The sequence below is a fragment of the Rhineura floridana genome, chromosome 2 (assembly GCF_030035675.1).
Source record: "Rhineura floridana isolate rRhiFlo1 chromosome 2, rRhiFlo1.hap2, whole genome shotgun sequence".
Taxonomy (NCBI): Eukaryota; Metazoa; Chordata; class Lepidosauria; order Squamata; family Rhineuridae; genus Rhineura; species Rhineura floridana.
Window position 1 is genome coordinate 55,385,570 of NC_084481.1, and position 27,572 is coordinate 55,413,141.

Consider the following 27,572-nt stretch of genomic DNA (forward strand, 5'->3'; position numbering starts at 1 on the left):
AGGTAAGGCTTTTAAGTGGGCCTGTTTCTCTTATTGAAGGGGGGGATGTGTATGTCTGTTTGAAGTTTGCTAATTTAAAACATTTTCCTCAGCTTTAAGAATGCAAGAGCAATCCTGCCAGATCAGACTGCAGGGCCATCTACTCCAACATCCTATTTTCAACCGCTGCCAGGCAGATACTTTTGAAAAGCTCACAACCAGAGCATGAAGGCAACAACCCTGCCCTTATATCCTCATCTTCAAATTTTTATAGCTTATATATAGTTGTAGGTCTTCAGCATCTGGCCCTCAGAGGTAACACAAAAAATTATGTTTAGTTATCGTGTCTAGCCCTAAATTGTTCATTTAAAGCTTATGGTTAATTTTTTTTACATATAGAAAGTGTTGCAGGGCAACAAATAACTCTTCAGTGGTGACCAATGGGAAAGCTGAGAAGAATGCTAAAAGAGAATCCACACCTGACACCAGTGATGTCACTGCATGTGTCTTCCAGCATCTGTTTCTATGGGAGCAAGACTGCAGAGGGAATAACCATGGTTTGATGGTTGTCACAGAAGAGGAGCAGCTGGTGCTTCCAAGAAGGTGCTACAAAGTCACCCACATACACACTTGCCACACACCTTCTCTTGGCTTTACCCAGAGCTTCTCGTACCTGCTTGATCCCAGGTCTACTCATGCAAGCCCTTCCTCCTAGCCACAATGGTTAAATGGAACAAACATTTTCAGTGGCTCTATACCTTCGAAAACTAGGGGATGGGGACAAACAGCAGGGACACATGCCCTGCTCAAAAGCGTCCCAGAGACATTTGAAGAATAGTGACTAGGTTCAGCTCACAAACCAAGTACAAGGCAAAGGTGGAGTTTGAGCCCGTAAAATCAACCCCCCTGCAGATCAATTCCATTAATATATTCCAGCACATTCAAACCCCACCAAGATCCTCCCGAACCATTAATTTTCTACTCACATCTCTCCAAAGCAACTCCCCTTTGACCAGTTCACCCCTCGCAACCAAATCTATTTGTCTTCCGTGACTTTACTTCAAAAGATCTAAATCCCACCAAGGTCTTACATAGTTAACTTCCCACCATATTCCCTTCAATCATTTGTACCCCCAAATCCAAAGTGTTCATTTTCCTCTTACCTGCTACCTCAGTGTAGCACAAGCATCCCTGCTTCCAGTTAAAAGAGAGGCAGAAGAGGGCTACGCCGTGCACCTGGCCTCTCGGCAGCAGAGTCATTGCTTGCTTACCTATTAAGGGGTGTGGCAGCAGGGAGGCTGGCGCTGTGCGGGTGCATCGGTGAGAGTACCAGATTGGGTCTGGCAACGCGCCCACACAGTGCTGACTTCCTCACCACCTTGTCTCTCTACCCCTCCTCATAAGCAGCAGTGACTCTGTTGCCAGGAGGCCACATGCACAGCACTGTCTTTCCTCACTGACTGCTCCTAGGGCAGGATTCTAGCCAAAAAGGCAGGAAGGACAGCCCGCCTCCACTACCACTCTTTCTCCACTTTGCCACACAGTGCAGGTGCCTTCGCAGTGGCAAGCAAGGGCAAAACCTGCAGGCTCTTTTTGTGATTCGTCCTGTGCATGCAACTTCAGGCCTTGACCACCAACCTGAGGGCAAAAAATTGCAGTGAACACTGATTTTTATTAGAGTGTGGTTTTGCCCTCAAGGTGTGGGGTTCAGTGTGCCATGTACACTGGAGGCCAGGGTAAAGTGTCTAAATTGCCATCAACAATATAAAACCAACACCATCACCAACAGGACAACCTTGTATTGTACAGGAGGTACACATGAGTCCCTCTCTTTAGAATAGGGCTGGGGAACCTGGTGCCCTCCAGATGTTGTTGGGACTCCAGCTCCCATCAGCCCCAGCCAGAAGGCCAATGGTCAGGGGTGGCGGGAGTGGTAGGCCAACAACTTCTGAAGGGCCAGAAGTTCCCTGCTGTAGAACTTCACTGACCAAGCACTGGGCAAAATCCAACACAGGCAAATATCACATAGCATCAAAAGAAATTAAGTTTAGATTATGATGATGATGTGTCAGTTGACATAAGCACAAGGGGCACATTGGCATTGGTAAATTGAACATACCAGCCCGCTAGCTTTAACAAGGGGGGCGTCTAAGTCAGGGTAGACGTTCTCCAGATACCATTTGAAACTTTTGCACTGAAGCCGCTTCCTCAGTTCTCTCTGCTGAGTCAAGTTCCCAACGTCCAGGTTTTTTTGGATGAGGTGATAACCGTGTCCATAGAAAAGATCTTTGTATTCATCCAGCCAAACCTCTGCAACCCGGGCCAAATTCCGCTCCACTGTGGTAAGGCGGTCTTTAGGGAAGGAGTAGGGGTTGTCATTCCTGAAAATGTGGCCCACTCTGGAACATGGGATGATTTCAATTTCCCCACCACACATCCAAACCTGGTAAAATGAGGCAGGGAACACTGGATAAAGTAATGGATTCTGTCATGTAATATGCCTTAGGATGCATCTAGATAGGTACAGTTTAGCCTAAATTGCTACTGATAATTATGTAAGAAGTTTCCACAGTACACCAACTCAGTTTAGACAGCATGCCAAACCACCATTTGTAGTAACTGTGGTTTAGAACCCAAACCATGGTGGAAGCTTTCATTTGTATAGGCAATCCATGGTTTAGAGCTGCTTCTCTGCTTTCATTTTATATCTACTCAGCGCTCTAGTCTGTTGAGGCAGAACAATGGTTGCAACAATCGTTTGTCAATTCAGACATCACCCTAGTGACAGCAGAAATCCGTTTCTGATTCTCATCTGCCACTGAATCACAATCCATAGTTTATCAGTTTAGACAACATATTACACCATGGTGAACATTCATTAACCGTGGTTTCATGTTATATCTGACACTTCTGGGCTGATGGGACAGTTTGAGATTTTTTTAAAAAAATCATGAAAGCTATTATCATGTTAAATGTGTACAGACTTTATAAAGGACCCTAACGTTTAACATATTAACAATTGGGGGGGGGAAGCAATATACCCTGATGCAGACATTTCTGACCATTTATTTCTACTATGGATAATCTGAAAGCACTACATCTGCAAGACTCAGCATGTGTTTCTCACTGCCGCTGAAGTATGACCATTAAGTTGATTATGAACTTGCTGCAAAATAATGAGGGGGGGGAGCAAGAAAAATAGGGTGCAACATACCTTGAACGAGATCTCCATGTTTTCACCTCCCCAAACATCGAGGCCAGGATCATATGTCCCAAGTTCAAAAAAATACTTCTTGTCAATAGAAAATAACCCACCTGCCATCACAGGACACCTAAAAATTGAAACAGAATTTAGTATTGTACATCGTGCTTTTAGAGAAAATATAGATTTTGCTATTACAGGACCCCTACCAAAGTACCTAGAATGTGACAACATTCCATGTGGTTCAATCAGCGTTCCCTTTATGACAGCCAGGATGAATCCTTCCACATCCACCCCAGCTTAGCAGCAGCCTCTGCCACTTTTATGAACTCTGAAATATAATATTTTTATATTGGGGAAGTCTAGAATATGGTGTAGATGGGTTGTCTTGAAAAACACTAGAAATACACACTTTGGGTGCAGTTGCATCTAGCCAAAACTTAGGGTTAGATTCCTTCCACATATGGTAGTTCTTAAAAGGTTATAAACTAGTTTCTCCCTATTCATGCTTTGTGTACTTTAAAGGAATATTTTCTATTGCAGGGATGGGGAACTGGACTTCAGCTCCCATCATCTCCAACCACTGGCTATGCTGGCTGGAGGCTGAGGGAAGCTGAACAACAACATCTGGATGGCTACAGGTTACTCATCCCTGTTTTTTCCATTAGGATTCTCATAGCTAAGCTTGCTGTGTTTTATATGATGCTAGTTGCATTCAAGAAATGACAAGATTTCACACCTTACAAATATTAAATATGTTTTGCAAACCTAAGAAATATATGTCCTCCCATTCTGTGGGTTTAGTGCTTAAGAAATCATTTCATCAACAAAAGCTTATCTTCATGATGTACTTACCTAATGATATCAGTGTCCTTAATCTTATTTTTCTCAATGACATCTGGAGGAATTGGCTTCCACCCAAAATTCATTGGCCATGTAAAAATACCACGTTGAAAGCTGTCCACAGTCATGTAGCTAAAGAATGGAAGTCATGGCAGGAATTAATTTCAGAAACAGAAGCTGCATCAAACAAGAGTGACTATAATTTGAATGACATACTTTTATGGGGTGGGCTAATAGACCCCACTGGTAACATGTAAACAAATACTCTTATGAACTTATGAATTGTTTAAATGTGTTGTGAAATGTGTAACATCTTTTCTTATTGCATTTTATTTTCAAAACCTTCACAAGAAAATGCTTAAGAAGAGGAAGGACAGAAAGAATTTTTTTCTAAACCAGGGATGGGGAGCCTGTGGCCCTTCAGATGTTGTTGGACTACAAATCCCATCACCCCTGGCCATTGGCTATGTTGGCTGGGGCTGATGAGAATTGGAATTCGACAACATCTGATGGGCTAGGTTCCTTGTCCTAGAAAGATGTTCCACATGCACAACTCTTTTCTGTGCATAGATCACCAAGGATGGAGAGGACAAATGTTGCAGGCATCAAAATTACCTCATGTCTTTGTCACTGATGACTTCAATAACTGGACATGCAACTTTCCTCCTGTTTAAATGGATTCTGTCCAGGAGTGGTTCCAGCCACCCTACATTGCATTCGACATGAGAATCTAAGAATGTCAGTATATCACCTAATGGAGAAAATAAAAAGGAATTATTTCCATTTCAGTAGGCAAACTGGAACAACTTTGAAAGTCTTACTCCAAGGATGAGGATTCTGTGACCCTCCAGATGTTGTAGGATTCCAACTCACATCAGCCGCAGCTACCCTAGCCAATGGTCAGCAATCATGGGAACTGAAGTCCAGCACCATTTGGAGGGCCACAGGTTTCCCATCCTTGTCTTATTTGACAACCTCTCATGAAAATATTGCTGGAAAGAATGATACCTAGTGTCCTATTGAACAGAGAGATCTAGGAGAAAATCCATACCTAGCTAGGAAGCTCACAGAGGAGAATGCCTGAGTCATTTTTTTCTCAATTTAACTACAAGTGCTTCTATATAACAGTTTATTATCGACATGGTGCTGCTCATGCATGCAAATTTTGTGCAGCATCGACATGATTTTGTTCTCATCAAATTGCCATCCCATATTTCCCCCCCCCTTATTTAATCTGGGCTTTATTTATGTTATTTGTTTATTTATTTGTCTATTGGCGTTTCCATGGAAACAGTGGATAGGGGAAAATAATAGCCAATCAGTCAGAGTAGACAATACTGAGCTAGATGGACCATTGGAGCCACTCAGTATAACAGCTTCCTATGTTCCTATCCGCCTTCAGCTGGATAAACTCAATACACATACATGGCTATGCACATAGGACCCCCTTCTTGCAGTCAATGCTCATGTGGCTGGTGGGAGAGCCGAGTGAGGCATGGCCAATGTGCACAATGGTGGATGGTGTGGGTAGTCTCATATCCCATTCATCTATACCCCCCCTCCATGAAGGTCAGTTACTAAATTCATACGGATAAATGCTTTGAAGTGGCTAGGATAAACTGGGGAAAAGAAGGAAGGCAACAAAAATATTTCATGTTAACTAGGGTTAAACTGAAATGTCCCACCATTTTCCAAGAACATTTCTGACAGTGTCAAAAAGCTCCTCCTTCTTTTGATGTGCCTGTGAAAAGAGTCACCAGCTCATTTACGTTCCAAAGTCTTTCTCCCAAATGACTTTGTATTCCATCAATGATATCTTGGCCAAATTGTGTTGCCTGTGTAAAGTAGTGACTTCATGACTCCTCACTGGCTAAGATCACCCGTGTGACCATTTCAGGAAGTACTGTCCTCATTCTCAATTAATTTTGTTTGTCCTCCCTGATTAATCCCTGCTAACATCAGGGAACCATCATCTCTGTGTCTTCAAAGGATTTCTACACTAATCCATTCACGGTCAGATTTCTAGTTGACTGGCGGTGTGCATGGGATTGATCCAGGAAGATGAAAAAGAAGTAACCATAAGGGAAAAAATGCTGACGGCACCAAACAGTATTTTTTTAAAAGAGAGAATGTTCTTACAATTAAAGAGGTAGTCAGGAAATATTTCTACCATGTATCTCAAATCACTATTTTGCTCAAAAAATTAAAAGAGGGAGAATATTTGGTGCAGGCTTTGTATTAACATGCGGCTGAATCTACATCTCTGGTGGGGGGAGCTACCAGCCTCCTATTATTTTTATTTTCACTTTTGGTGCGTGTTTCAAAATGGTGCAGCCTGGGTGACCTCCAATGAATGTAAAGTATCCCACTGAACTATTGCTGCAATCTTATGCACACTTATCTGGGAGTAAGCACCATTTAGCACAGCAGTGTTTAACTTCTGATTGCACTGCAATGCAACCCATGTCACTGCAACAAAGACGAGTCAAATTTCCACTGGATGGTTTCCAATGACTTTTGTCCTTTTTAAAAACAAAATAACTATAACCCACCCCACTTTGACAACTGAATGCAACTCTTCTTACCTTTGGCAATCTCTGCTCCAGCCAGTCTAGCTCGTATTAAACCATGTCTTTCTTTGAGATGAAGGATCCTGACTTTGGGAAACTGGGCCATGTACTGGTCTAATTTGTCCTTGAGGTAAGCTAAATCAGAACAGAGGAGAAGCACAGAAATGGACCACAGACTTGTGCCTACTTCAAAACCTATTAAAGAAGGAGTAAGAGGAACCAAACCATCATCAGCCCCTGCCCCTGCTGCATGTTTAGACTGCTGGAAAATAGATGCTGGTTTCCTTCTTCTGGCGGCTACAACAGGGAGCAAGAACTGTGGTCGTTTTTCCGGCCCTCGCCTGCTGCTATGCTTCTCTCATTACATGTGAATTGGTCCTAGAAAAATGCTGTTTTGTTTTTTTTAAAAAGACCTTTTCTCTATTAAACAACAATTGGCACATTGCCCCCCCCCAAGAATCCCTCCTAGATTAACAATGCTCTTGTTATCTCTTAAACTGCACCAACAGTGAAACTGCATGGCAGCTTCTCTCAAGCTCACTGGAGAAGTTATAGTCCATAGAGAAATTTCACTACCGGTATTCTAAGAAGTGGCATTGCAGTTGAATTTTAGGAGAAATTTCTTAATATTAAGAACAGTTCCACAATGGAACCAGTTACCTGGACAGGTGGTGGACTCTTCCCCACTGGAAGTCTTCGAAGGAGAGACTTGTTACCCATCTGCTGGGATGGTCCAGCTATGGATTTACTGCATCAAGCAGGGGCACTGGATTGGATGGTCCACAAGGCCCTCTTCAACAAAGCCCCCATGCTGAAGGCCCAGCAAGATCCAAAAATAATCAACTCTATGATTCTACTTCTTTCCCTTTTTGAAGCAGACCATAAATGAGCATCCATCAGAAGAAACCAACTCTGAGAATACTGGGTCCCTGATCTGTGTAGTTTTAGGCCAAATAAATTCTCCAGACACCCATGTTACCTACTTGTCTCTTTGTCAAAATAACATGCCTTAGAGAGACCCAATCAAACAAAATAAAACCAGTTTGAGCTCTCAGGAAAATGTAAGGCAACAGATTTTTACCACAATATTACCAAAATCACTTGTATTTAATTACATTTATTTTAAACACTTTATTGATTTTATCTTGTTTTTTAGTTGTATACATCTTTGTTTTTAATTGGATTTGAGTATTTGCATCACATTTTATATATGTTTGTACACAAGTTGCAGAAATTTTTTTGAGCAAACAGCCTAAAGATTTTCTAAATACATAAGCTGTAACCTACAAAACCCTACAGCATTTTAAAAACAGCAAAACTGCCTGAAAAACAGAACATTCTGAAAACCATTACAATGGGAAACACTGACCTACCTTTTGTGCTAAAGTCATCCACCAGAATAACCTCTTTGATAAACTGAGGAGGGGAACGGTTGAGGACACTGTGAACAGAGCGCAGAAGAGTAGACCACACTTCGTCAACAAAACACATGATGATGCTCGTGGTGGGAAGGTCATTGTGGACAAGAAGATCTTTACATCTGCAGCAAACAGCAACAGAGATAAATAGCATTGACACAACAGACATAACGAGTAAAAGTATATCCCTGTGCAGCAGAGGGTCTCCTGCAGATACCATGTTATTAGGAGATCTGTTCCATACGATATAGGAATCAGGCCTACACTTTGAGATTCCCTCCTCTTAAATATTAAGACAGATGCCATCTCTGTTGTCTTTTCGGTGCCTATTAGAGACCTTCCTCCTTCAATAAGCCTTTTATGTGGAGATCTTTTTCTCGCCCTGCATCTGTATCTGAACTATTTTAAACTTTTTTATACAGTATGTGGAATTGTTTTAAATATTGTTTTACTATGGGGTTGGTGCCCCCCTGCTCACTCTGAACCATTCTTCAGAAGAAGTGCCTGATGCTGGTCTAGTGACCTATTTTCTGGCTGGGAGGATATTATCCTACCTCCTCAGGAATATTCCTATGAAGAGAGCAAGGGCAGGGTTTGAGAAGAAAAGATTTGACTCCTAGAATATTAAAAAGAGAGAGTACCATTTGGAAGACTGGTATATTGGTTATTAGGTTTCACAAGTTCCCTTGCATCCTTTCTGTAAAACTCTCGGCAAAGGGATGGGGGCAGAGACAGCATCAGCACTTGGCACTCTTGGGCAGCTGCCACAGCGCCCTACCAGGAGCCACTGCTGATACCTGCCCTGACACCTTAATTTTCTTCTGTACCTAGTCTCAGCCTAGACGACATTCACACCATACATTGATTCCACTGTTATTCCACTTTAAACAGTAATGGCTTCCCCCAAAGAATTCTGGTGTTGTGGACTGCTGTGATGTTCCTATATATTAGTGTATATATGGTAAGTGCTGGTTGTTTAGAGTATACATGGTAAGTAGTGAAAGAGGAGGGGGAGTGAATGGGCAATAGAATGCTTGATGATTGGCTGAATGTTTAAAATGGCTGACAGTATAAATGAAAGGATGACAGGTAAATCTGGGTGGATGTGAGGTGGTGAATTGTGGAATCTGGGGGGAGAAGAGAAAGAGTGGATTGCTTGGTGGGGTTTGAGAGAGTTGTTTGCCAGGAAAGCGTGAAGAAGGAGGGAGGTGGAGTTCGGATTAGGATTGAGTAAAACCATATGCTTATGTGCCTTAAGAAGAAATCTTGTTAATCTTGTTAGCTTTGTTATCTGTAATAAATACTTAATTTGGTTTACCAAAGGCCTGATCCTTGGCTGGGGTTTCACAGACCAGAAGGGAGGGTAAGGTAATGACCAAGGCTGAAGGGGAACTGTAACAAATGGTGGCAGCGGTGAAGAGAATAACAATACCAGTATTCAGAGTCTCTGGGAATACTAGTATTGGGACGTTACTGGTGGTTGCCTAGCAGGGGGATCTGTTGAGATCTGTGCTAGAGCGGGGAGAGAAATCATAAGAGAGAGCGGTCCGGACTGGTGGAGTCCCTGGTGGTGCCTAGAGACAGGCAGTAACCACGAGCAGGTAGGAACCTGACAAGGAGAGCCAGGGAAGGACGCATCACATGTGGTGTCAGTAGCGGTGGGATACGAACAACAGAGAATCCAGATACGAATACTAGAGAATCCCTAACAGTGGTGTGGCAAACAGAAATAACAAAACAAGATTACTTGTGAGAGTGACTGGCAAAGAGTGTGTGGCAAAGAGTGAGTGACCATGGCTGAATACATAAAAATGAAAAGAGAGGAGCTGGTGGAGAAGTGCATAACATTCCATTTATCTCACGAGGGTAAAGGGGTAGATGAATTGAGGGTAGCACTTATAGGATTTGCAACTGCCCAGCAAAAACAACATGTCAGAGAAGAGACCCCAGAAGGATATTTAAGCAATCCTGCTTATATAGAGTACTTGAGAGAGAAGTTGAGGATGGAAGGTGCAGAGAAGGAAAAACAGAGAGAGTTGGAAGCTGAGAGATTGAGGATGGAGGCTGAGGAAAAAGACAAGCAGAGAGAGTTGGAAGCTGAGACACTGAGGATGGAGCCTGAGGAAAAAGATAAACAGCGAGAGTTGGAAGCTGAGAGATTGAGGATGGAAGCTGAGAAAATGAGAATGGGGTTTGAGGAGAGGGAGAAACAACGAGCAGTGGATGCCGAATTACAAGTAGAAAAGTTAAAATTTGAAAGAGAGAAGTTTCATTCTGATGAAACAAGAAAGGACAGAGATGGAGCAAGAATAAAAATTACTCCAAAGGACTTTGCTGTCTATGAGCCTGGTCAAGATCCTCAAATTTACCTCAGTACCTTTGAAAAAGCAGCTCAGTTGTGGGGGCTACCTGAAGATAAATACATGCAGTATTTATCAAACCTGATTAAAGGGGAATTGGCTGAGGTATACCAATATTTCCCCTCAGACAGGCCCGTCACCTATGCTGAATTCAAAGAAGCAGTGTTTAAAAGATTCAGACTGGGGCCTGATTATTTTAGAAAGTTTTTCAGAAACTGCCAGATACAGACAGGGAGGTCTTTTGTGGAACTGGGAGCAAAGTTGATGGATATATTTGGAAAGTGGATGAGTAGTGCCAAAGCTCAGTCAGTGGAAGAGGTGAAAAGCCTCATGATATTGGATCAATTATACCATCAGTTACCACCAGAAATAAGGTTCCTGGTCAAAGACCGTTCCCCTACATCAGTGCAGGAGGCCGCAGAGATGGCGGATCACTTCGCCTCCAATAGAACTGGCTGGGTGGGGAAAACAACAAGAGAGTTTAAACCCAGACCATATAGTGCTGGCAGAAGGGATGTGGTACCACCGCGAGTGAGTCCTCCATTAAAATCTTTTTTTTTTTACAATAATTTTTATTCAAATTTTCATAAAACATACAAAACAAAATCATAAAACATTCAAAGACAAAAAACAAAACAAAACAAAAATGATTAAACAAAAAAATAAAATGTTGACTTCCCATTTGTCGCAGATCAAATCAGTTGTAGGTCTACAATATATAACAATCCTGTCTCTTAAATTATATTATAAAATCACTTTCCTCCAGTAGTTATCTTAATTAATCATCAAATCTCATAAACATTACTTTATTCTTTCCACAAAAAGTCAAAGAGAGGTTTCAATTCTTTAAGAAATATATCTATCAATTTTTCTCCAAATAAACATGTCGATTAATCCATCTCAATAATAATAATAATCTTATTGTCATAACCATAGTCCAAATAAACATATCGATTAATCCATCTCATCAAAATCTGTTAGGTCCAATAATTTCAATAGCCATTATTCCATTATCCCTATTAATTCCATCTTCCATCTTCAATAGTCCTGTTAAGTCCAGTAATTTCAGTGTCCAATCTTCCATTATCAGTATTCCATAATAATCTTGCTGTCATAGCCATAGTCATATAATAAGAGTCTGATGGGAATTTCCTCTATCCCAAATATTTTCTTGCCATCAATTCTGAATAAGTTGCTGAAATATTGTTGTAAAGTCATATCTGTGTTCTTCTTTTTTACAAAATGCACTGGCTCATCTCTTGAGAGTTTTTCCATTGTCACATGGCTGCAGTTAATTCCATAGATTTTCTCTACATCAAGCTCCATCACGTCATTCCAGTCCAGAAGATTATCCAAGCCATTGATAACTTTATCTCTAATATCTTCATTAATTTCTTCAGAGATAACGTTAAATTCCAAACAGTAGATTTTATTTCTAATATCCATAAACTCCAGATCTTTTTCCAATTCCACATTTGTTCCAATCTCCAGGGCTTGTATCTTCCCTTTATTTTTTCTTTTCTCATCTCTGATCTCATTCTCCTCTCTCACAGGATCCCCTATTTCTTTAAGCTCCTGCGTCATTTTGCTCAGTTCAATTTTCAGCTCCTTACTGCCCTGTCGCAGGGTTTGTTTCGTTATCTCAATCTCATCCATTATTTTCTGAAACATAATTACTTCCAGATTCTCAGCCACTTTCTTGATTGCTATTTTTAAAACCACGAAAACAAAACAAAACAAAAATAAAGAACCACTTATTTCAGCAACAATTGGGTTAATATTCCAGGCTTGATGACATCACAGTATAAACAGAGCAGCCTGCCTTATCTCTCTATGTTCAAGAACACAAAACAAATTTAGTTCCCAGCATCAAAACAGTTAGTGGCGTCGTGAAGAAGCAGATTCGTCAAAATAAAATAGACCAAAAAGAGAATAGTCCCAGACAATATAATGTTCCTCGGAATAGAAATCCCTCTTCTGTTTATATCTTTAGAATGCACTTCCAGGACAGCTTTTTGCAATAGAAACAGAGATAAGCTGTTAATTTCGTGAATAACAGAGAAGAGTTATAGCTCACCCAGAAGTTCTTTAAAGCTGATTCATTTGACAAATCTCTTTTTGCTGCAACAATTTAAACCAAGTAAAAAAAATAATAGAAAGAAGGGTGCTTGCCTGTTAGTCCGTTTTCTCTTTGAAGAAAAGATAAACGTATCGCATTAATCAGATAGAGCTTGTGCGGAAGTCCGTCCGGCATTGCTGGCTGGACCTTTTCTCATAAATTAATGAAATCCAGTCCTCTCAACAAAAACAGGCTTTTGAGGTTGATCTCTACGTTTCTCCCTGCCCGGGAGAAATTTCATCAGTCAAAAAAAAATGTTCTGACTGATTTATATCTGAATAAGCTTCTTTTGAGGCGGGAGCCCGTCTCAAAAGCAGGCACAAGCGAAGTCACCCTTCCCGGAAGTCAGTCCTCCATTAAAATCTGAAGGGCACAGGACACCCCAGAGTGGATCTGTGTACCCTAAAAGTGAGGAGAAATTATGCTACAAATGTGGTAGACCAGGGCACCTACGTTTTCAATGTGAGGTTGCCAACCCCAGTAGTAATCCTGCTCAGACAAGGGCAGTGAAAACAGAGCCCAAGGCTTTAGAAACAGCGAAAAAGGTTAAGTTTTGCCAGATAAACTGGACAGAAGTAACAGACCTTGATTCAAGTCTGAGAGAGGAAGTGAGTGTACAAGGGGCAAATTATTGGGCATTGCTTGATACTGGTGCCGCTCAGACATTACTGAGGCCAGATTTAATAAAATCTGAGGTAATATTACCTCAGGAAACTGTGACTATCCAAGGAGTGAGGGGTCAACTAGAAAGTTTGCCTGTGGCCCTGGTGGAAATGACTTGGAGAGGCCGAGAGGGCCGATATAAAGTAGGCATTAATGCCCAGCAACAAGAACCAGTAATACTGGGAAGGGATGTAATGGGTGCCCAAGGAAAGATCTATGTAGTGACCAGACAGCAAATTGGCAGAGAAAAAGAAGCCATATTAAGGGGGGCTGAAACAAACAGGGTGGAATCTGTTAACCAGCCTCAGGTCACCATAGCAACCACTAGCAGGCCTGCTGAAGGAGACAAAATGTATCAAGTGGTCTCTGGGGAAGAAGCAGAGCAATTCAGGGAAGAGCTGCATCAAGATATAAGTCTGAAGCAGATAAAGGAACAAGCTCTGACCCAACAGATTCCTTTCACTGACAAACTGAGGAATCAAGTTGTGTGTGAGAATGGGATTTTATATAGACTGTGGATGCCTGCTGAGAGAAAGGATGAATGTGAACCAGTGAAGCAATTGATAGTACCTAGCAAATACAGAACCAGATTTAATGGAGTTTTGAAGGGCATGATGGGATGCTTCTTGTTTGCATACAGAGAAGTCCCTCAAGAGTCAACAGGCTTCTCACCCTTTGAACTCATGTTCACTAGAAAAGTGAGGGGACCTTTGGAACTGCTAAAAAATTCATGGGAAGGAACTCGGAGAGTACAAAACTTCTGTAGTAGATTTTGTATTGGAATTCCGCAATAAATTAACATCAATGATGGAAGTAGTGAAAGAGAATTTGAGTCATGCACAGGAGAAGCAAAGTTACTGGTATGACAGAACAGCCAGAGAACGTGTGTATGATGTGGGAGATATGGTTATGGCGTTCATACCCAGGAAACATGACAAATTACAGGCTAACTGGGAAGGACCATATACCATCAGAGAAAGGCTTGACACAGTGACATATGTAATCACCACAGACCAATTAAACAAAAGCAAAGTGGTTCATGTAAATATGTTGAAGCCTTACCATACCAGGGATGCACAGGTGTTGGAAGTTACCTTATTCCCTGAGGGAAGTGGGCCTGAACTTCCAGATTTGGTACAGGAAAGCAAAGACAAAGGAGGGGTAGATCAAGTGGAATGGTCAGAGGAGGTAGAGGAGGAAGTAAAAGAAGAGATTCTGAGAGTTTTGAAAACCTATAGGAATCTCTTTAGCAACAAACCTGGCCGAACCAGTATAGTTATACATTCCATTGATACTGGAGATCATGCCCCAATCAGATCTGTTCCGTACCGTGCGAATGGGAAAGTTTTGAATGAGATCAAAAAGGAGGTGGAAGATATGCTGGAATTAGGAGTGATCAGGGAATCCATCAGTCCCTGGGCCTCAAGTATTGTCCTGGTTCCGAAAAAAGATGGAACGACAAGGTTTTGCATTGATTATCGGCTAATCAATAAAATTACTGTCCCAGATGCGTATCCTATGCCTAGGGTAGACGCTATGTTAGAGTTATTGGGGGCAGCAACCATTATCTCTACACTAGATCTCTGTAAAGGATTTTGGCAAATGGAACTAGACGAGCAATCCAGAGCCAAAACTGCCTTCAGTACACCTGATGGGTTATATGAGTTTGTGACCTTACCCATGGGACTAAGGAACTCACCAAGTTCATTTCAGAGGCTAATCAATACTGTGTTGCGAGGCATGTCAGATTTTGCAGTGGCCTATATCGATGACGTGGCCATTTTTAGCAAGTCGGTGCCTGAGCATGTCCAACACCTGACAACAGTTTTGGAGGCCTTAAGAAAAGCAGGCCTCACAATAAAAGCTAAGAAATGCCAGTTTGGACTAAAGGAAGTAATCTATTTAGGACATAAGGTGGGGAGTGGGAAAATCACCCCCTTATGGAGCAAGGTGGAGGCAATACAAGCGTGGCCGATCCCCTTAACCAAAGAACAAGTAAGGGCATTTCTGGGTGTGGCTGGTTTTTATAGGAAGTTTGTGAGAAATTTTGGGAGAATAGCAACCCCCTTGCATGAATTGACCGAGAAGAAGTGTTCTGAGCGTGTGGTATGGACGGATGAATGTCAGAAGGCTTTTGATCTGCTGAAGCAAGCCTTGTGCCAAGGACCTATATTAATAGCACCAGACTATGAGCAACCATTCATCGTGGCTACAGATGCGTCAGACCTCGCGCTGGGAGTCGTCTTGCTACAGGAGAGAGAAGGCACCAGACATCCAGTGGCGTACCTGAGTCGCAAGCTGACGCCGAGGGAGAAAAACTATTCGTCGGTCCAGAAGGAGTGCCTAGCGGTCGTGTGGGGACTGAACAAGTTGCGCCCATACGTGTGGGGACGAAGATTCACAGTGACTACGGATCATCGGGCCTTGTTATGGTAGCAGACTATGAAAAACCATAACACTATGCTGCAGAGGTGGTCCTGGGCCCTACAGGACTATCAAGTGGACTTCCAGTTCATAAAAGGCAAGGACAATGTACTGGCCGATGGATTTTCCAGGCAAGTGGCTGGGACTGCAGTGACGTGACCAGACAGAGGAACAAAGAAAGACATTTTCCCCATAGAGACTTTTATTTGTTAACGCGACGTATAAATCCTGGAACAGGAATAATACTCTGCCGTTGTTTAAGGGGGGGGAAATGTGATGTTCCTATATATTAGTGTATATATGGTAAGTGCTGGTTGTTTAGAGTATACATGGTAAGTAGTGAAAGAGGAGGGGAAGTGAATGGGCAATAGAATGCTTGATGATTGGCTGAATGTTTAAAATGCCTGACAGTATAAATGAAAGGATGACAGGTAAATCTGGGTGGATGTGAGGTGGTGAATTGTGGAATCTGGGGGGAGAAGAGAAAGAGTGGATTGCTTGGTGGGGTTTGAGAGAGTTGTTTGCCAGGAGAGCGTGAAGAAGGAGGGAGGTGGAGTTCGGATTAGGATTGAGTAAAACCATATGCTTATGTGCCTTAAGAAGAAATCTTGTTAATCTTGTTAGCTTTGTTATCTGTAATAAATACTTAATTTGGTTTACCAAAGGCCTGATCCTTGGCTGGGGTTTCACAGACCAGAAGGGAGGGTAAGGTAATGACCAAGGCTGAAGGGGAACTGTAACAAATGGTGGCAGCGGTGAAGAGAATAACAATACCAGTATTCAGAGTCTCTGGGAATACTAGTATTGGGACGTTACTGGTGGTTGCCTAGCAGGGGGATCTGTTGAGATCTGTGCTAGAGCGGGGAGAGAAATCATAAGAGAGAGCGGTCCGGACTGGTGGAGTCCCTGGTGGTGCCTAGAGACAGGCAGTAACCACGAGCAGGTAGGAACCTGACAGGGAGAGCCAGGGAAGGACGCATCACAGCTGCCCTGTGCATTCATGGTAGATTTTCCTTCTTCAGGAAGGAGGGAAATATGTATAGCATATGTGATTCCTTTGGTGTGTTAGAAGGGTTTGCTTAAGTAAAATTAAAAGACAGGCTATTTGCTAAAACATTTCCTCTCCACTCTCCTCCTCCAGGAAGCCTGTTATATAAAGAATAAAGAAAGAAAATAAACCTAGAGGTGGTCCTGATCAGGAGCTAAAATCAACATGGAAAAATTATGTTGATGAGTCTCCTTTTAACTGAGAAGTACTACATAGGATATAGAGACTTGTAGCTAGAATTCTATTTTTTTGCCACTTATAGTTTTGTCACTTGGTGGCAAAGAGAATCCCTAGGTGATGATAAAATCATTATCATCGTCATCATCATCATCAAGGCGACAGCCTGTATTACTGTCAGCCAGTTTCTGTGTTTAAGACAGCACCCGCCTCTTCAAGCAGGGTGGCCAACATAGCCTTGAAACACCAAGCCACACAAATGATTTTTCCAGAGGAGTTTTCTTTTTTAATGGCTTGGCAACTGCAGTGTGCTATAATGAACTGGAAGTCAGAAGTGAAACATACTGTAGAACAGATGTCCTGTGGATTTTGTAGTATATGGAAGCCAGCTGTAGAGAACAAAATCCAATGGTACAATCTAACAAACAGAAAAAAGCAGCCAGTTGGTTTTTAAAGGGAAAGCTTCCCTAGCAGGGACTAGCTTGCTCAAGATCATGATGGAGAATGTGTTCACGGCTTGCCTGCACTTCTCACACTCATCTCGCCTCCAGATTGGCATTGCAGCAGGCAACTAACTGTTCATTATCACCTGCACTGTGACAACTTATGGGGACCAGTGGTGAAGCCAACATATAAAAAGCACTGATGCAGAACAGGAGCAAATCTTCCTTCCCATAGTACCCAAAAGGTGTGGACCTGTAGTGTGGAGTAGTGGGTAGAATATATAGACCAGGAAAATCTGAGCTCAAATTACCCCCTCAACCACAAAACTTTCTGGTTGACTTTAGGCCTGTTACTCTTGGGCTAGCCTTTCTCACAAGAGTTGGGGGTGGGATGGCATCATGTGTTATACACACCTTCCCAAGTTCCTTGGAGGCAGAACACATACAAATGGCAATAACAACAATGTGTAAAATGGGCATCACAATTTAAACACAATAGAAAAAGCGTTTAGATCATCTCAATCATGGACCTTTTCAACAGATGCAGATAACATGCCCAGCTTTCCATCACTCAGGTGGCAGTTCTCTAGACACTTCCCTGTAGCAGGTGGCTGCTCAACTGACTTCTAGTCAGTCACGTTGCCGCTGCTTACTGGGAGGTAGGGGGAAGGAACAAGGTGGCTGCAAAGTTAGCGCAGTTCAAATCCACTAGTGGAGCCAATCTGGTGCTCCTGCTGATGTGTTTGCCCTGCACCGGTCTCACTGCCACCTCACCCTCTACTTCTTAGCAACGAGAGGTCAAGTGAGCAGCAGCAGCCCACCATGCTGTCTGCTACTGCATTTATGTTCCTGAGTTCCATTGAGTAAGTTCCTAAATTCCATTTATTCCACTCAGTGGGACTTACTTCTGAGTTGACATACATAGGATTGTAGTCTTAGTCTAGCCTTCTCCAACCAACATTTGGAAGGCACCAGCTTAGGAAAAGTTGTCTTAAGTCAGTCATCATTCATGACCAAACTGGAAGTATAAGATTCATCTCTAAGTAGTATCCCATATCTGTTCATACCAATTAAAGAAATAACAATTAAAAAAAACCCAGAATATATATTTTTCTCTCAAATCCATTCCAAGGTTTGGATGAGGTAAGGTGACTGGATGTGCCTGAAAGATTCTCTGACCCTTTCCCTTTGAGTTGGCCATGCGCTTTGCGTTTCAGAGGATGGTCCTCTATGCGAAGGGCTGTCAAGTCCAAGTCTGGTTTAAAGACTAAAAAAAAAAAACTAAGAAGGAAGAACAGGAGCGGCCTTGAAGTTGCCCATCAACAGTTAGCAGTATCTGGAAAGCAGACTGAGTAGGCACACATTCAGGTCACCTGGTCTCAGTGTTTCCCACTACAGTGAAATGTATTGCATTTCTATTTAAATGACAGTTTATAAATTTGCTATATGAACAAATTTGCATATGCTAATCTTTGTCCTCTCTTTTGGTGATTCGTTTGTGGCCACCCTTTATCCAAAACCTACCAGACAGTTGCAACAGGGAAGCTTCAAAATGGGACTTCCATTAGGACTAGGTTGGTACAAAGCACCAGGAAAATGTAGTTCTCTTAGCTTCTGACGCGCCTAGTGAACCATCAGGAGCCATGGGAACTATACACCTATGAAGGGTGAAAAACCACTCACTAGAAATTTCAGAGCTTAATTACTGTAGTTAAACTAGCACTGGGATTAAAGAGCGGACATTGGAGGCTTCTTAGAATAGAATACAAGGCCAGTCTTTTGAAGTTATTTTTGTTTTGGAAACAGAAGAAAACAATCCTGGTTTTATTCCAGAAGAGGGGAAATATGGATTTCTAGCACGCTCTAGTGGCTGCAAGCTAACAGTGTGAAATCCTAGAAGAAATTAGCTTCATGGTGCTTCAAACAGCATATTAAAGAACTAGGAATGTAGATGGAGAACTAAAACCTTGAAACGTACAACTCTGGTAATGAGGACAAATATCTGAAAGGCCCATTTAGCATCAACAAATCTTCCTTAGCTGCTATGTGGCCACTTGTCCTTCATAATCACGATTAAACTGCATTACGGAAGATTGCTGCCTTGTAGACTGCCAGGAATGTTAGCTGCAAAGCCAGTAAGTAAAACCAATTTTTTTTATTGATGAAAGGGGACCGTTTGATGAGTAATGTAAAAAAGTGCCAAAAAGACAATCACAACTGCTTCTGAAGCACCCCTGCCATGGAAGGTTAGGTGGGTGGTGACTGGAGAGGGTCTTCTTGGTTGAGGCACCAGACTTGTGGAATATTCTCTGTAGAGGGGCTTGCCTGGTGCCAACGCATTTCTTTTTGGTGCCAACTGAAGAATTTTTTTATTTATCCATTTAAAAACGCTGCTAATTAGTGTTAGCTCATCTGTTGTGATATTTCTATTGCTGTGCTTTACTGCTCTGCTGCTTAAATTATTTTTTATATATAAAATTATTTATCTTATTGTCTATTTTATTCATTAATTCTTGTGAGCCACCCTGGAGGTGGGAACACAGTGGTTCAGTTTGCATGTAACGCTAAGCCAAGCCATGGCTTCATGAGACTGAGCAAAGATAAGAACATAAGAAGGGCTGTGCTAGCTCAGGCCTGTGGCCCATGTAGTACAGTATTCTCACTGTGGCCAGCTCGGTGCCTACAGGACGCCTTGCAAGCTTAAGCTGAGCAGAACAGTCCTTCCCCACCTGCAATTACCAGCAGTTGGTATTCAGAGACATATTGCCTCCAACAGTGGGAGCAGAACATCACCATCATGGCTAGGTTGCCGGATTTCCTGGCGCAAGATCACAGGTGCTGCACTACTTCACTGATCTTGCTGCTGCTGAGGCTAAGCCATGGTTTGGTTTACTCTTACATCTGAACCCAGATTCATGATTTGCCTCACTGCAGAGAAACATGAGCGGGAACCACGGTTTGTTCTTGGTTTACTAGCTCAACACTGTTTACTGGGGCAATGTAACCCCATGCAGAAGATGCCACACACCATCTCCCAAAACATACAAACCACCTACCAATAGCATCACCGTCTTATTGAGATTGAGCTTCAGATTATTGGCCCTCACCCAATCCATTACTGAACCCAGACATCGGGGCTAGTTCACACATCGCAGTAAGCCAAGGTATTGCTTCCCATGACTGCACAAACACGATGGCTTCTGGAGAGGAGGTTGAACCTGCTTTGCTCTTCCTTTCTAGGTCAGCATGGGATGGCAGTCAGGCCAAGGTTTGGCTGAGTGTGTCATCCCAACAAGGGTTAAGGTTGTGGTTAAGGTCGCATGACCTGCAACCATAGGACAAACCTTGGTTACACAGCATGGTTAAAGAGGAGAGACCTTAACCACAATTCCAGGTTTGAGCAACACACTAAGCCAAGCCATGGCTTAGCTGCTCTGTCACACTGACTTGAGGAGCATAGGGAAGAGCAAAGCATCTCCTTGGGAGCCAGCATGCTCACATGTTCATGCTAAGCTATGGTCTGGCTTAGCATGACATGTGAATGCAGCCACTGATTGCTAGTGGATCTCCAGAGTTTCAGACTGGAATCTTACTTGAAGATGGGGATTGAACAGGAGCTTTTGCATGTGCTCTACTACAGAACTATGGCATGGACCTTGCTCCCCTGAAAGGAGCACCTGCACATATGCAGATTCCAACTACTGGTACAGGGCAACCAAGAATGGGGCACAGCTTGCTGCTGAGACGCTGTTCCGCAACATGTGTTCATTGTCCATGGAATGAATGTCATATGGTGTCATTAATATGGCAAGTCCATACATTATTTTCCATACACCAAAGAATCAAATGGGATAAAATAAAGCAGTATCAAAGAAGACCAGATTCACTTGTAGGGCACATAAGACTTTAAATATAAAAAACACTATATAGCTAAATGGTGTGTGTGTGTATATATATATATACATACACTTGCAAGACCTTTTTTCTGGGAGTTTGTCAAGATAAAAGCCTCTCCTTTCGCTCGACCTAAGCCAGTAAATGCTGACAGCTCATTGACAGTCTGCAAAGAAACAAGGTTTGTTTGAATGTAGCCCACTAAGTCTATCAAGAAGGAACAGCAGAAAATCTGTAGATCTGAGGGGGTGATAAAAATTTCTCCCATTTCAATGAATTTGTCATTTCATATCATGGCAGTAAAAAAAAATTAAAAAGGCAAAGGGCTGGGTCAGGTCTGAGTCTTTCCTGCTTGAACAAAGGGATGAAGAAAAAGCATTTTTCTCAATTCCTATTTGCAATTCAACTATGGGCTTGATGTGTGCCTTAAGGGGACCTTCACTCCCTAAGCTCTAACATCTTCAAGTGGATCTTGAGAAAGCCAGAACATCTTACCAAAGTACTTCTCCCAGTTCTCTTGATTGTTTCTTGCAAATGTTTTATGGGGTTGTTGTTCCCCTGTTCATATCTTGCCTTTTTTGCTCTGGAGTGTTTTGTTTGGGGAAGGGGTTGAATTTCCAAGCAGCCCTTATATTAAAGAAATTGTATCTCAGTGATAGAGCATAAGCTTTGCATACCAAAGGACCCAGGTTTAATTCTTGGCATTTCCAGTTAAAAAAAAGAAGTGATGCAAAAGATGCAGGTGGTGGAAAAGACGATTCCCTGAGATCCTGGAGAGCCACTGCCAGTCAGAGTAGGGTGTGGCGCGGTGGAGCCGGGCCGGGATTGGGATGTGCCCATGCTGCTGTGTCGTCTGTGGCGCTTCCATCTGTGGCGGTGCGCCCTCCATTGGCCGCAGCAGTGGATCAAGATCAAGACCGAGAGGAAAACAGGACCTGTGAAGGGGCAGAGGGCGAGGCGCTTGGTCGCTTGGAGCTACTGGTCGTGCTGGAGAGACAGTGGGGACTGGAGACAGCGGCCATACAGACGAGGAGAATCACCGTGAAGACCCAGAAACGATGAGAGGAAGGAGAGCAAGAGGACAGGGGCCTATGGCTGTGGATGAAACATCTCCACATTTGGGAGTAGGAGAGATACGGACAACTTAATTTATTTTATTAGGGGTGGGTGGCCTGCCTGATTGGCAGACGGGAGGGAAAGCATGTGCAGACCGGAGGGGGCTGCTGAGGGAGGAGTGGGGAGCCACCACATTGAAAGGCTGGGTGGCAGAACCTGGAGTGCGGGTGGCAGGCCACGCCGATTTAGGGGAACAAGGGATAGATGCCTTATATCCATCCCTTGTTCCGGGCCTGTCCACGACCAGAAGATAACTGGGGGATGCAGGACTCCATCCAACCTTCGACTGCTGCTGTGTAATGCCAGGTCTGTGGTACAGAAGACATCTCTCATCCATGATACGATCTTGGATGAGAACGCAGACTTGGTGTGTATTACGGAGACCTGGCTGGACGAGGCCTCAGCTCCCATACTTGAGGCCATGTGTCCAGCTGGTTTCCGATACGCACAGCAGCCGAGGATTGGTAGGCGGGGAGGGGGTGTGGGAGTTATCTATCGGGAGTCTTTGGTTTTCACCAGACCCCCCCTCCACGAGACCAAGTTTGTTGATTGCATGTACTGGAGGTTGGGCCCAAAGAGCAGTTTAGGGATTTTACTTGTGTACCGCCCACCCCGCTGCACAGTAGACTCCCTGGCCAAGGTGCTAGAGGTGGTCTCGGCTGTGCGGTTGCTCTCCCCCAACCTATTGGTTTTGGGGGACTTCAACGTACATGCTGAGGCCGCTCTCATGGAAGCCCCTCAGGATTTCATTGAAACCATGACTTCTTGGGAACTGCACCTTAGTAATACAGGGCCCACCCATGTAGCCGGTCATGCTATTGACCTTGTGTTTGTCTTGGGAGGGGAAGGGAGTGCTCTGGAAATGGGGGCTGTTTCTTCTAACCCCGTGTCATGGTCAGATCACTACCTGGTGAATATAGACTTCTCAATGTCGCACACCCTCCGCAGGGGTCAAGGACCTATTAGGATGGTCCGCCCCAGATGCCTGATGGAACCAAAGGGATTCCTGAATGCGCTGGGGGATTTGGAGCTGACTGAAGGACACCCGGTCGAAACCCTGGTGATGGAGTGGAATAGGGAGATCACTAGGGCGGTAGACCGGGTGGCGCCGAAACGTCCTCTCCCCCTGAATAGAACTCAGACAGCACCCTGGTATACACCACGGTTGCGGGGTCTGAGACAGGAGGTGAGACAACTAGTGCGCCGGTGGTGGAAATCTCGTACCGAAGACGATCGGACACTGGTTAGAGCAGCAATAGCTGCCTACCAGGTGGCAACAAAGGCAACGAAGAGGGAATTCTTTGCTGCCTCTATTGCGTCGGTGGAGTGTTGTCCCAGGAGGTTGCTCCAAGTGGTCCAAAGCCTGGTTGGTCCAGTTGCTCAGGAACCCATGGAGCATTCTAAAGCCTCCTGTGACACATTAGCTAAACACTTTGCCGATAAAAGAAGAACATGCTTCCGTATGCCGTGGACACAGGAAGTAGGCCAGAGTCGGCCAGTTGCATTCCGGTCCGGTGGGATTGGTTTCAGCCTCTCCTCACTGAGGATGTGGACAAGGTGCTCTCTACTGTGAAGCCTACCACCTGTCTACTTGATCCTTGCCCTTCGTGGCTCATTATGAGCTGCAAAGAGAGACTGGGCGAAGGGATCAAGGCAGTGGTAAATGCATCCTTGGAAGACGGTGCAATGCCATCAGCCCTTAAGGAGGCAGTGATAAAGCCCATTCTGAAAAAGTCCTCCTTGGATCCCCAAGAGTTGAACAACTTTCGCCCAGTCTCTAATTTACCATTCTTGGGCAAGGTGATAGAGCGAGTGGTGGCCAAACAGTTACAGACACACTTGGAGGAAGCAGATTATTTAGATCCATTCCAATCGGGCTTCAGGACTGGACATGGAACTGAAACACCCTTGGTCGCTCTGGTGGATGATATGAGGAGGGCGTTGGATAGGGGAGAATATACCTTCCTCGTCCTCCTGGATCTCTCAGCGGCTTTCGATACCGTCGACCACGGTATCTTGTTAAATCGCCTAGAGGGATTGGGAATGGGGGACACCGTTCTACGGTAGTTCCATTCCTATCTCTCAGGCAGGTACCAACGGGTAGCATTGGGGGATGAGGTTTCAGACCCTTGGCCTCTCAATTGTGGTGTGCCACAGGGTTCTATCCTCTCCCCCATGCTATTTAACATCTATATGAAGCCGCTGGGAGCCATCATCAGGAGCTTTGGGCTGCAGTGTCATCAATATGCGGATGACACTCAGCTCTATCTCTCATTTAAGTCCTCACCAGAATTGGCTGTGGAGACCATGTCCAAGTGCCTGGAGTCCGTCAGTGGATGGATGGGCGAGAACAAGCTGAAGCTAAATCCCGACAAGACCGAGGTGTTGCTCGTGGGTGACAAGAGAAGGTTAGGAGATATCGATCTGGTCCTTAATGGGGTGAGATTACCCCTGCAAGACCAGGTCCGCAGCCTGGGGGTTATTCTTGACTCCCAGCTGTCCATGGAGGCTCAGGTTTCGGCAGTGAGTCGGGCGGCTTGGTATCAATTACATCTGATACAGAGGCTGCGACCCTACCTTCCTGTACATCTGCTCCCACAAGTGATACATGCCCTGGTCTCCTCTCGCTTGGACTACTGTAATGCGCTCTATGTGGGGTTACCCTTGAAAACGGTCCGGAAACTGCAACTGGTGCAATATGCAGTGGCACGCTTGATTAAGCGTAGCCGTCGCCGGGATCACATCACCCCGGTGTTGATGGACCTGCACTGGTTGCCAGTGGTTTACTGGGCCCAATTCAAGGTTTTGGTGTTAACCTTTAAAACCCTATACGGTTTCGGCCCAGTTTATCTGAAGGACCACCTCCACTATCACCAATTAGGCCGGCTTACAAGATCAGCCACACAGGACCTCCTCTCGGTCCCACCAGTCAAAACAGCTAGGCTGGTGCGGACCAGAGAGAGCGCGTTCTCGATTGTGGCCCCCACCCTCTGGAACTCTCTCCCTTACGACCTTCGACATGCCTCCTCCCTGTTGAACTTTCGCCAAGCTTTAAAGACCTGGCTATTCAGGCAGGCCTATAGGAACTTGGGGGTGGAGTAGTAATTTTGATGTTTTAATTGATGTTTTGATGTTGGATAAATTGATGATTGTGTTTCGATTATACTGTATTTTAATTATTGTTGTGAGTCGCCTAGAGTGTCCGTTAATTCGGACAGATAGGCGACCAAGAAATAAAATTTTATTATTATTATTATATTAGCTTGATCAACAAATGGTCTAAGTTGGTATAAGGCAGCTTCCTATGTGGTACTGTGAGGTAGGTGCACAGAAGGTGAAGGCAAACTACAGTGTGGTGGTACCATCAGAGCACATGTACCAACAGGACAACCCAAGGAAGAACTCTCTAAAAATTGTGGCCTTTTTCCCCAAACACCTGCTCAAAAACTAAGCAGATTCTGAAATGAGCCAAGGTCCATCCGTATAAGTGACTAAAGCAAGGATAGGGAACCTGTGGCTCCCCAGAAGTTGTTAGCCTACAGCTCCCACCATCTCTGACTATTGGACAGGCTGGGAGGGTCTTATAGAAGTTTATTGTATTTCTTACAATGATATCCCACCTTTCCTCCAAGGAGCTCAAGGTGGTGTACATGGTTCTCCCCTCCCCATTTTATCCTCACAACAATCCTGTGAGGTAGGTTAGGCTGAGAGACTGTGACCTGCCCACGGTCACCCAGTGAGCATCATGCTGAGTAGGGATTTGAACCCTGATCTCACGTCATAGTCCAAAATCCTAACCATTACACCACACCGGCTCTCAGGTGAAGTCCAACAACATCCGGAGAGCCACAAGTTCTCCACTCCTGAACTTAATGATTAAAACAAAGCAAATGAAAAGTATAAGAGAATCTCTGAGATGTAAAACCCAATGGTCCCAACTGTCAACTCATGGATTCAGCAAACAATCCACAACACACTGAAGTCAATGTCAAAAACTCACCAGCCTTAAACACATTTACTAGGGAATAAATCCTGTTGAAAGTAGCAGGGCTTACTTCCGAGTAAATGTGCATAGGACTGCACTGTCAGTCACTTAATCAGAAAATTGCTGGCACTGATCATTCTGTCCTAGAAACAATGAAGGAGCTTATGCCAAAAGATTCCTAATGGATGCTTTAAATGTGTTCATCTCCCAGCTTTTTGCTTGCATGAAATGGCTGCCATGCAGAGAACCACAATCACACTGTTTTGCACACCACTGAAAACGAATAGCAAGGTGGATTAATTTGATGATGGTGTGTAAATGGTTTGATTCTTGCAATGAAGACCACTGACACAAATAGCTGGGAGCTATTATGTGAGCAGATACAAACTGCTTGCAGTATACCAGGATTGTCCTTGCACTACAGAAGAGGTTGGATACCTACAGCCCTTGGCTAATTTCATGTGAGTGGCAAGGAAGGGGAGAAAACAGGGTGTGAAGGAGATGGCAAAATGAGAAGGAGAGAAACAGAAAGGAGGTGGCAGAAAAAGAGAGAGAAAAGGCTCTGGGCCTCCGCACCCCTACCACCCCTGACAGATTACCCCAGAAGCAGTAAGGCTCTCAACAAAAAGGTTCCTCCAGTCCTGCACTAGAGTAAAACAAGCTCCGAAAACATTTTTTATTAAATTAAATGTAATTTAAGAAAGAATGAAAGAAAGAAAGAAAGAAAGAAAGAAAGAAAGAAAGAAAGAAAGAAAGAAAGAAAGAAAGAAAGAAAGTAATTGTGATATAAAAAAACCCAGCCCAAACTAGGAAGAAATTAAAGGGGACAGAACTGTCTGGTATGGTGCCAACGCAAACATTACAGCAAATTTTTCAGAGCTAGTAAAATACTCACATTACTTCCTTGTCAACATATGGAGAGCAAAAAAATTGGTTTGCTGATGTGGATGAAAGTTAAGGGTGTCCACATCAGTGGCTGACTGTATATTTGTAGTCCATAACTGGCCTACCCCAACTGGTATACACTGACACAGTTCTGCAATTGCTTGCAACTGCTTGTTTTATTTTAGAGGCGGTTGCTACAAGAGCAAAGCTCTAGTCGCCAGCAATGTTGCTTCTCTATAGCTAACTGCATTTGATAAGCTAAGTGAAAAGGAAAGCCTTGTGCTCCGCATTCAAGGCTACAAAAAGAAAGTCTTTTTCTTTTTTCTTTTGGCCAAATGAGAATGTCTCTAACTGTTCTGTTAGCTTTTCACTAGCAATGTACGTTAACTAATCTGATGGGCATCTTTCCAATTTCCCTGCATATCTTGACACCTGCATTAACACTC

At 43.7% G+C, this 27,572-nt stretch overlaps 1 protein-coding gene across 2 annotated transcripts in view; it reads right to left on the reverse strand.

Moving 5' to 3' along the window:
• Positions 1–27,572, reverse strand: part of GALNT5 (polypeptide N-acetylgalactosaminyltransferase 5) — a 63,709-nt gene that overhangs the window by 25,795 nt on the left and 10,342 nt on the right. For both annotated transcript variants that reach the window (XM_061608747.1, XM_061608748.1), the window contains 6 exons: positions 7,968–8,134; positions 6,610–6,729; positions 4,640–4,775; positions 4,037–4,156; positions 3,194–3,311; positions 2,099–2,422 (listed from right to left, as the gene is read on the reverse strand). In XM_061608747.1, the coding sequence (XP_061464731.1) occupies positions 2,099–2,422; positions 3,194–3,311; positions 4,037–4,156; positions 4,640–4,775; positions 6,610–6,729; positions 7,968–8,134 (985 nt within the window). The remainder of the gene's footprint in view (positions 1–2,098; positions 2,423–3,193; positions 3,312–4,036; positions 4,157–4,639; positions 4,776–6,609; positions 6,730–7,967; positions 8,135–27,572) is intronic.